General features: G+C 43.8%; 2 protein-coding genes across 2 annotated transcripts in view; both read right to left on the bottom strand.

The window, feature by feature from the left end:
- LOC311355397 (apoptosis regulator Bcl-2-like) overlaps positions 1–315 on the bottom strand; it is an 11,760-nt gene extending 11,445 nt beyond the window's left edge. Inside the window, exon 1 of the mRNA XM_084475168.1 lies at positions 1–315. This exon is cut by the window's left edge and continues 1,003 nt beyond it. The gene's annotated coding sequence lies outside the window, so the exon portion shown is untranslated.
- A 4,321-nt stretch (positions 316–4,636) lies between these two features.
- Positions 4,637–10,000, bottom strand: part of chodl (chondrolectin) — a 10,586-nt gene continuing 5,222 nt past the window's right edge. Inside the window, exons 3-8 of the mRNA XM_084475174.1 lie at positions 9,483–9,661; positions 8,747–8,904; positions 8,561–8,611; positions 8,125–8,208; positions 7,226–7,322; positions 4,637–5,578 (exon numbers count right to left, since the gene is read on the bottom strand). Coding sequence (XP_084331300.1) covers positions 5,497–5,578; positions 7,226–7,322; positions 8,125–8,208; positions 8,561–8,611; positions 8,747–8,904; positions 9,483–9,661 — 651 coding nt within the window. The 3' untranslated portion in view covers positions 4,637–5,496. The remainder of the gene's footprint in view (positions 5,579–7,225; positions 7,323–8,124; positions 8,209–8,560; positions 8,612–8,746; positions 8,905–9,482; positions 9,662–10,000) is intronic.

Genomic DNA, 10,000 nt, shown 5'->3' with positions numbered 1-10,000 from the left:
CCTTTACTGCGCTCCCTAGTGCAGGATCACTATTCTGCGACTTTGGTATCTCTGATCAGCATTGGCGGCTCACACAAAAATCCAACAGCTACAGACCGATATTTAGATACATGACATATCGATCCGAAGATGTTTCTGCCTTGTTTCGCTGAAGGCATCGCTTCCATGCGAACTGATCCCCCAGACGGTACAAGTCCTGTAAAAGACGGAAGAGAGAAATGATGCAGAGGTTGAAGCAGACGATCCTGGCGAACAAGATGCTGCAGAATATTGGTTCCTTCGGCGGATTTCAGTGGAATCTTTAAAAAAAATATGGGGAAGTGACAGCAGGAGACCACCACTGAAAGAAAACAAGGAAAGGAAACAGAGAAATAGACATATTGGGTTTCCTTTACCAACTGTCAACACTCACACCCACTTCCTCTACTGCGTCACCCATTCAGTTTTCTCTAGCGCTACTACACACAGTGTGTGTGTGTGTGTGTGTGTGTGTGTGTGTGTGTGTGTGTGTGTGTGTGTGTGTGTGTGTGTGTGTGTGTGTGTGTGTGTGTGTGTGTGTGTGTGTGTGTGTGTGTGTGTCAATTTGATATTGCTTTGATCCACCACGTGTCTTTTTGAGTTCACTTCAAAAAAAAAAATCACCCAAACGTAACGACATGAATACAAATTATAAAATATGGATAAATGTGACATTATTGAGACTCATCCGTGCAGTAATGGTGACCATATTAGGACATTCATAATGAATTTGCATACCCAATCAGCAATCACAGTCTCTCATCTAACGCAAACATTCAAGCCACTCTAGCTCTTCATATGGAGCCTGTCTTCCAACGTAGACCACGCGGACACTGGTACCTTGTGGACTGTCAAGGTTCCTACTGGCACTGTATTTATTGTATTTCATACAATCTCTGGTTTTAATAACCATCATAGACTGTAGGTAACCAACTAGACCATGGGCTGGGGACGAGCACAACCTGCTTCACAGTGAAAGCAAAACTCAAGAAGAAAAAAGATATATATATATAAATAAACAAAACTGGAAAGTGTCCATTTGTTTCCGTTGGTCTCCTGTGGAACATCATATAAACACATTCTTCAGCCATCAGCTGTGGCCGTGGCTCCGCCTACCTTTTGGGGGTCACCAAGCCACACCCCCAGGACAAGCTGTTCACAGCCTATCACAGGTCAGATCAGAGCCTGTTGTAAAAGCCAAGACCATTCATCCTATTATTTATCGTTTTCATGTCTTTTAGAATTTAGAGGCCAACAATGGATAGTCTTTGCATACTTTTATTACAGTTGAATTATCATTGTTACGTTGCATCACTGATGACCTACTTCCCTCCACTCCTAGTGCTCTGGTTGGCTGCAGCTGTGTGTGACATCGATTCTTGTTCTTTTGTTGTGGCTGTCCTTCCCCTTTTGTGCCTCTTCCTGACAGCACAGGTGAAAAGCGACTCCACTAACGGTGTCATTCTATAGCCTTTGATCAAATGGCTTCACCAGCCCCTGTTTGAATTGTATTTTTACTTATCTGCTACTTATTCTTACATATTTTTTATTTTTACTACTTATTCACTTATCTTGAATTGTTGCTGCTATGTGGCTGTTGAGGAACCACGCCTAAGAACTTTACTCTTGTGTACTTGTACTGTACAACTGTACAATAAGATGAAATAAAAGTCATTTTGATTCTGATTGTCAATAGTTGACGAGAACCAGTCTACCTCTCTCCAGTTGAACAGCATGGCTGCTGCCTCCCGGTCCTCTCTCACCTCTCCCCTCGCCCACGCTGGGCCCAGCGATGACATCATCAGTGGTCATCCCTCTAAAAAAATACGACTTCCTGTTTTCTCAGTGTCTTCTTCCACTGGTCAAGACGTCATGTGACCGTCGGCGGTGCATGATCGAAACCCCACAGGATGAAGGAACTTGGAGAGAAGGCTACTCAGACACAGACACACACAAACACACACACGCACATACACACATTCACAAATCCACTCAAACGGGAACACACACAAACACAAGCACACACACACAAAAACACATAAAACATGACATATTTCCTCCTATTTGTTTTTTGTGTCCAGTCTGAAAGGTCAGTGCGTGTGACCACAGCGCCCCCCGCTGGCCATCGGAGGGACAGCTGTAGTTCATTCGCTATCAGACCGACGCCACTCACACTGTGCAAACACCCAGAGAAAAGCTAATGCTATGTGGGTCCATCTGGCCCTATTACAGGTCCTGTAGTGAACCCTGGTCCCAGCAGGCTCCATGCAGACGCTTCCCATCGACAACCCATCACTCACACCGCTCTGTCCCTCACGCTGTTAGGGTGGAGTAAAGGGGAGTGTGAGGGCGGAACCACAAGGCTGACGGGCCAACCGAACCGCCGACCATCGCTCATGTATTAAACTTAAAAAGTGTTGTAAAAATCACAATGCTAGTATTATTTACCTTCAGTCTTTGTATTTCAGAAGGGGACAATGTAAGTGACAATGTCCACTTTAAGGTAACCAACAACACTATAGCTTTTTTTCTTAAGCAGGTTGCTAGTGAAATGTACCCAAGTGGGGGTTTTGAGTACTTCGGGGGCTGACCCCGACGTCATCGCCAACACTGTTCCAATCGGAGGAGACCAAAGGGTTGAGTACAGATTGGGTTCCATTACAGACTCTTGTGTGTGTTTTACATTGGCTATCATGAATTTTCATTATCCCTCTGTTTCTCTCTCTGACTCTATGTTTATGTCTATGTAGTAGCTATACGTCTCTCCTCCGCTGACTCTTTCTCTGTCTCTCAGGGTCTTGGTTTTGGAGGTAGTGCGCTTCGTTGAGTTTGACTCCCTCCGCTCTTCTCCAGAAGAGGTCACTGTTCTCCAAGCTGCTGGCGGGGCCGCAGCACGAACCTGATCCGAAGCAAGCCTGAGGACTGAAGAACCTGGCACTTGCCGTCGTCATGATAACTTAAACCTTGTATAGTTCTTGTGGGTGGTTGTGTGGTGAAAACAGAAATATTGGAGGAAAGTGAAAAAGCACATTTTGTTTTCCTATCTTTTTTTAAAGCAATTTTGAGGTGTTTTGTAGATACAAAACCACAGATTTGTCCTGTTTATTAAAGATTAATATTTCTTATCTTTGCTAGAATTGTATGTATTTCAGTATTTCTTCCAGGCTTTATTGCTACTTGATGCATGTATTACTGTTTGTATGATATGTTTATATTTCATGTAATAAATAGGGAAATGTTCTAACATTTGTGCACACTTGAGTTTTTCTGGGATTTGCATAACACATAAAAAGAAATACAATAGAATGACGGTGGCAAAGTATTATGGAGGCAATACTAATAACTAATCAGGTTTTTTTTTTCACGGCCAAAATAATATATATAAATAGTATGAAGACTCATAATATTTATTATAGATAATTAGAATATAGAGTATATATATATATATATATATACTGTGTGTGTGTGTGGTGCAAGTGTAATATTCAAAACGTAGGAGTTTTAAATTACATGGTTTATTAATGAGCTCATTGTTGTGGTTTTATTACCTCTTCCATGAGGTATCACATGCTAAATAATAACTGCAACTTGAGGTACAAATAGGTACCCTCTTTACATACATAACACACACACACACACACACACACACACAGACACACACACACACACACACACACACACACACACACACACACACACACACACAAACCAACACTGTAGACAGTAGAGACACACATTGAAAAAAGATGCTCACACACATATACAAAATGAGTTGCTGCAGAACATCAGAACATGTACACACACACACACTTACAACATTGTGCATGTGTCTGATTGCATCCAGATTCTTGTCAACACATATGATGTGGCGACGCATTATCCAAACATTTTTACTTAACAGTAAGTCCAGAGACCTTGTTCTCCCCTGATCATTATGGTTACCATACTCTAGAGACGAGCTTCATAGACAACAAAATATATAAAATATAAATATATATAAAGCAGGTAAATACTATTGAGTTATTCAAAGACTTGTGTATCCCAAGCAACATACAGCGAATACAGAGATTCAGGTTGTTTAGGAGCAGGTATAGGGGTCAGGCATGTTTTTCTAGGATGTGGACAGGTAAGCTAACAACATTTGGGGATCGAACCCAGAACCCTTTGGCCTGGGAGTTGAACACCCTGACTGCCCTAATCACTATGTCTATATATCACACTGGTTTGTCAGGGAGTGGTGTGAAGTTAGCTCCATTCTCAGCAGCACTGTCTAGAGGTGGTGCGTTCAGGGGCCCTGGGAGATTGCATAATTCTGATTCAGGAGCATAGAAAGAGGGGTGTTGGTGGTGTTGGCGTAAGAACAGTTTGACCTGGGAGGGAGACCGGTTCCAAACTTGTTTCCTTATGACATCACAGTCCTCTCCTTAGCGCACATCTTTGAATCGCCATGGCTACGGAATCTAAACAAAGCATATTGGTCACTACATTGTGTCAACTTATCCATACATAAGCTAAATTAGAAAAAACTCTGAACCTACACTTACTCTTTTTTTCCTCTTTCCTCAACACAATTCTCATCTTCTACATGTTTCATCAGTTTAACTAATTCCTCAACTGCAACTCGTAAATTATGATTATTAATAATAATAATCAATAATTAATAATCAATAATAATAATTAATAATCATCTTCCCCTCTCATCCCGTAGTTCTAATGTTCTTGTCCTTTAATATATTGTTTATTATAGATGCTTTCCATCTCGTTTCCTCGTCCTGCCTGCCCTCTCCTGTGCCCGGGTGGCCACAGCGGTGCGGCGGAGATAAAGAATCCTATTGCCGAAAATCCAATGTATCCTGCGGTGCCTTTGACTGGCTTCCTGCCCCTATGGCGCCGCTTGATTTGAGCCCTATGGTGTAGCTTCCAATCAAAGGCCTAATTTACTCTTCCGTCGAATGCCAATTAGAGTCATTAGACTTAACAACTAGGAGCCGTCAGACACACAATGGGGATCACGTTTGTTTCTTCAGCTTTCGCATGCTTGTGTGTGTATGTGTGTGTGTGTGTGTGTGTGTGTGTGTACGTGCGTGTAGATGATGTACATGTATGCCTGTGTGTATGCGTTTGTGCGTGCATGCATGCTTATGTGTGTGCATGCACATGTGTGTGTGTGTGTGTGTGTGTGTGTGTGTGTGTGTGTGTACTAAAAACTAAATAATCACCAAGAGGTGCTGAGATGTTTGTCAGCTTAAGGAGAGGACAGTGATGTCATAATGGAAAACTCAATGATGTCATCCTCCCCGTCAGCTCCGCCCCCACCCACGTCTTACTCCTCCAAAGTAAATGATGATGATGATGATGATGATGATGGTTGTGATGGTGGTGGTGGTGATGGTTTGTGACGGGTTGCAGTATGTCGTCTTCCAGCACAGCAGTTCCATGGAATAGCGTGACATCGTTGTGATGTCGCTGCGGGGGCCTCTAGACCTCCATGCTCTCCACCTTGGGGCCCTTGGAGATCCAGAGAGTCGATTGGTTGATGCTGGTCTTCGTCTGTGGCTTGCTGAAGGACGTGGAGATACGACAGATGGCTTATCCTTCTGTTCATGCTAAATTAAAACATGCGGACACTGTACATAGAGACACGGTTTTAGTTAAACCTCGGTTGAGTATTTCTTCTTAATTTACGCCCCGTGAGTATGTGTCGTTCACCATGGATACACAATGTTTTATGATTTTACGATTTTAAAAATCAGCAATTTGCTGGCTGACACGGTCAGGGGTCAAATTACCCAGAATGCACTTGTACAGGATCCAGGAATAACTTTAACGCTGTTTGAGTCTCTGATTAATGATAATTGCTCTCTCTCTCTCTCTCTCTCTCTCTCTCTCTCTCTCTCTCTCTCGCTCGCTCGCGCTCTCTCTCTCTCTCTCTCTCTCTCTCTCTCTCTCTCTCTGTCTCTGTCTCTCTCTCTCTCAAACACATACATACAAACACAAATGCAATTGGCAAAAGGCTACAGCTAAACACTGATGATCATATACAGGCACATGCACACACATGCACTCACATACACACAGTGTTTGTGTTCATCACCATCTCATGTTTAAAGTAACGAGAGACAGACAGATAGAGAAAGAGACAGAAGAGAAGGGAGACGCCCTGTCTCTCCTCTGGACTTCAGGTTGGAGAGACAGACAGATACAGAAAGGGGAGAGACAGACAGATACAGGAACGTATGTTTAAATCAGCAGTTTGTCTACTGTTACAAACACAGCTGCCAGCTATCGACCAGCTATACACAAATAAGCATAGCCACACACACACACACACACACACACACACACACACACACACACACACACACACAGACACACGTGGTATTGCTATTCATTCATGTACCCTGAACACACACACACACACACACACACACACACACACAGACACACAAACAGACACACACACACACCAACACACACGCACACAAACACACACACCGTTCATAGGAGGGAGCCAAGTGCTTTGTATATCAAATCTTGTTAACAAGACGTGTTAGTGTAGGCCTCGTCATAATCACTGTGTAAGCAGATCCCCAAAACACACACACATGCGCACACACACACACACACACACACACACACACACACGCACACACACACACACACACACACACACACACACACACACACACACACACACACGCGCGCGCACAGATGCAGACGCAGGATAAAAACGTGAGAGTCATCTATCAAGGCAAGCAAATTCTGGTCCATTAAACGATTAATTGTTGGGCGAGAGAGAGAAAGAGATGGACAGAAAAAGAGAGCGAGAGAGAGATAAAGAGAGAGGGTAGATTGAGAGGGCGAGAGAGAGAACACAGAGATGTTTCGGTGCCATTCAGGGGAAGAGAAGATATTCTTCATCACATTGAGCTTGGTCCAAATTGTTCCAGGGCAATAAAACATTGAATTGAATTAACAAGACATTGATCGATAGATTTGGAATATGAAAAGAGGAGGATGAGCTAGAGGGGTGGAGTGGAGGCTTAAAGTAAAGTAAGACCATCGCCTCACTTATCTTTCTAATAGAATTATGGACAGTACACTTTCCCAGACATTGGATTGAAATCAAGCTTTAAGAACCGTTTGCGTTTGCGGTTGGTGTGTCTTCTTCATGTGTCATGCTGGAGACGGATGTCTTGAGGTGTACCTTCTGCTGAACATCTGAAAACAGCAAGTCCCAGAAGCCACCAGGATGAGCAGGATCAGGGGGATCGTGGGTATGATGACATACACCAGCAGCATACCTGCAGAGAGAGAGAGAGAGAGAGACAGAGACAGACAGAGAGACAGATTGAGGGAGAGAGAGAGGGGGACAGAATGAGGTAGAGAGAGAGAGAGAGAGAGGTGAGAGAGACGGAGGTGAGAGAGAGAAAGAGGTGAGAGAGACGAAGGTGAGAGAGATTATACATTGTGCATTAGAGATTGTCTAAATCAAATCTTGAACTTATTATTTATTGAATTTGTTGTTTAAGAGGGTAAAGGGTTCCACTGGTAACCCATGTTAAGAATGTATGCACTCATCATGTTATCATAGCAAAACCACGACAGAGAGAGAGACAGTGAAGGAAAGAAAGATCAATCAAGGCTGAAGACATTGATGAGGAGGTAAGTTTTAAGAGTTGATATCATATGTAATATACATTAATGTTTATATCATACATAGAATAAAGTGCACTACTGGGTGGGTTTCAAACAAGACAAACATTCTTTGAAGCTTTGATGCAATCAATGCTGCGTCATAGGGTACAATAATAGCTCAGGAAAAACTTTGACACTGACAAACAGGGTGGTGATTAACTGCTCAATGGCACAACGTCTACATTCAACCATACCCAGAAAGGCCCTAGTAAGCAAAGTCTGCCAACTGCGTCTGTTAACACTGCATATGACAGGGTGGTGCTGCGAGGGCTAGAAGCTAAGCTAATCACAGTGCTCAAGTGAGCTAAATATTGGTGTGTGTGGATAGCAGCAATTGTGTGGTTGTTGTTGTTGCTAGTGTTAGTGCCAGTGTTGCTGTTGGGGGAGGTTTTGTGCTTGTGTAGTCACCTGAGCTGCCAGCCATGACTACATGGGTGGAGCTCTCCTCTTTCCCGCCGGGCTGCCTGTCCGGCTCTGTCTCCAAGCTGGGCTCTGGGACACAGAAACACACACACACACACACACACACACACACACACACACACACACACACATGACATGTGTTGTAAAACACTCAAACCACATGACTGCATCGAGACATAGGGAGACATGCACACACAAGTGATACACACATACAAATAGACATGAGATATATGAGATAAACACTCTAAATATAAACCTATTCACATAGACAACACACATTCACATAGACAACACACACACACATGCACACACACACATACACACACCTACGCTCTTGCAAATGATGTTTTACAGCACTGTTTTTTTATTTAGGGTACTTCAAATGTGATGCCTCATTTATTTGTGTGAAAACGTCTCTTACCTATCTCGTGTACTACTGGTTGGTCGCTATGTTCCTTCACCAGGTGGCTCTCTGGACACAAAGAGACACAAACATACAAATACATGGCAATAAGAAACCATGTATTGGTACTCATTACTCGTTTACAAACTGTTACAACAAATGTCCTGCTCATGTCAACATATGTCTCAAAGATACATTCAGCACCTGGCTCATATTTGCAGATGAAGTTGTGTTTCATGTTGCAGCGGTCGTCGTTCCATTGGTAGAGATAAGCCCCGCCCAGACCAGCAAGTGCCGTGGGCTGATGGTACATGACGACACAGGCCTCTCCTCCACAAGAAGGCTCATCAAAATACCAGTTCCTGTGACACACACACACACACACACACACAATTCAGTCAATCATTCCATCCATCCATCCATCTGTCAGTCTTTCAGTTGGTCGGTCGGTCAGTCTATTGGTCAATCGGGCAGTCTGTCGGTCTGTCAGTCTGTCAGTCTGTCAGTAGGTCATGTCAGTCAGTCGGTCTGTCCATCCATCTATCTGTCAGTCTGTCAGTCTGTTGATCAATCGGGCAGTCTGTCGGTCTGTCAGTCTGTCAGTCTGTCAGTCTGTCAGTAGGTCATGTCAGTCAGTCGGTCAGTCTATTGGTCAGTCAGTCAGTCAGTCAGTCTGTCCATCCATCTATCTGTCAGTCTGTCGGTCTGTTGATCAATCGGGCAGTCTGTCGGGCAGTCCTTTCGGTCAGTCAGTCAGTCCGTCCGTCCGTCCATCCATCCACCCACCCATCCATCCATCCGTCCGTCCATCTATCTATCTATCTATCTATCTATCTATCTATCTATCTATCTGTCTGTCTGTCTGTCTGTCTGTCTGTCTGTCTGTCGTTCGGTCTTTCAGTCTTTCAGTCAGTTGTTCTGTCCATGTGTCCCTCCCAACCTGAAGGTGGAGACGCTGCCGTCTGTCCAGGAGTACAGGTCTGGACAGGGAGGGAAGCTGTTGGTCTGTTCTGGAAGGTTCTGCTCCTCAGGCTCTGACCTCGTCAACCCAATCCAGAAATCTCCGTCAGCTATCCCCCCACCCGACCCTGAGCTGCCAGATGCCCCGGTCTGAAGCTCCTGATCACACACACACACACACACACACACACACACACACACACACACACACACACACACACATTTTATATATAAAACAGTGTGGTTTGTCTAAACACATGATTAATTGTGAGATTCAACAAAATATTTAGATGCTTTTGAGGCTTCTTTGGGGCCTGGGACATTTATTGAGACTTTGATTTTGATAGAAGGTCAAGAAATGGAATTAACTTGCATGCAAAGGAAATCCCAAGGTACAACAACATACAGGGTTCTCACTCTCTCTTTCTTTTTCTCTCTCTCGCTCTCTCTTTCTCTCTCTCTCTCTCTCTCTCTCTCTCTCTTTGTGTTTGTCTCTTT

This window comes from Micromesistius poutassou, assembly GCF_964030765.1.
Source record: "Micromesistius poutassou genome assembly, chromosome: 11".
In the NCBI taxonomy this organism is placed as follows: Eukaryota; Metazoa; Chordata; class Actinopteri; order Gadiformes; family Gadidae; genus Micromesistius; species Micromesistius poutassou.
This window is presented reverse-complemented; position numbering and strand designations above follow the sequence as displayed.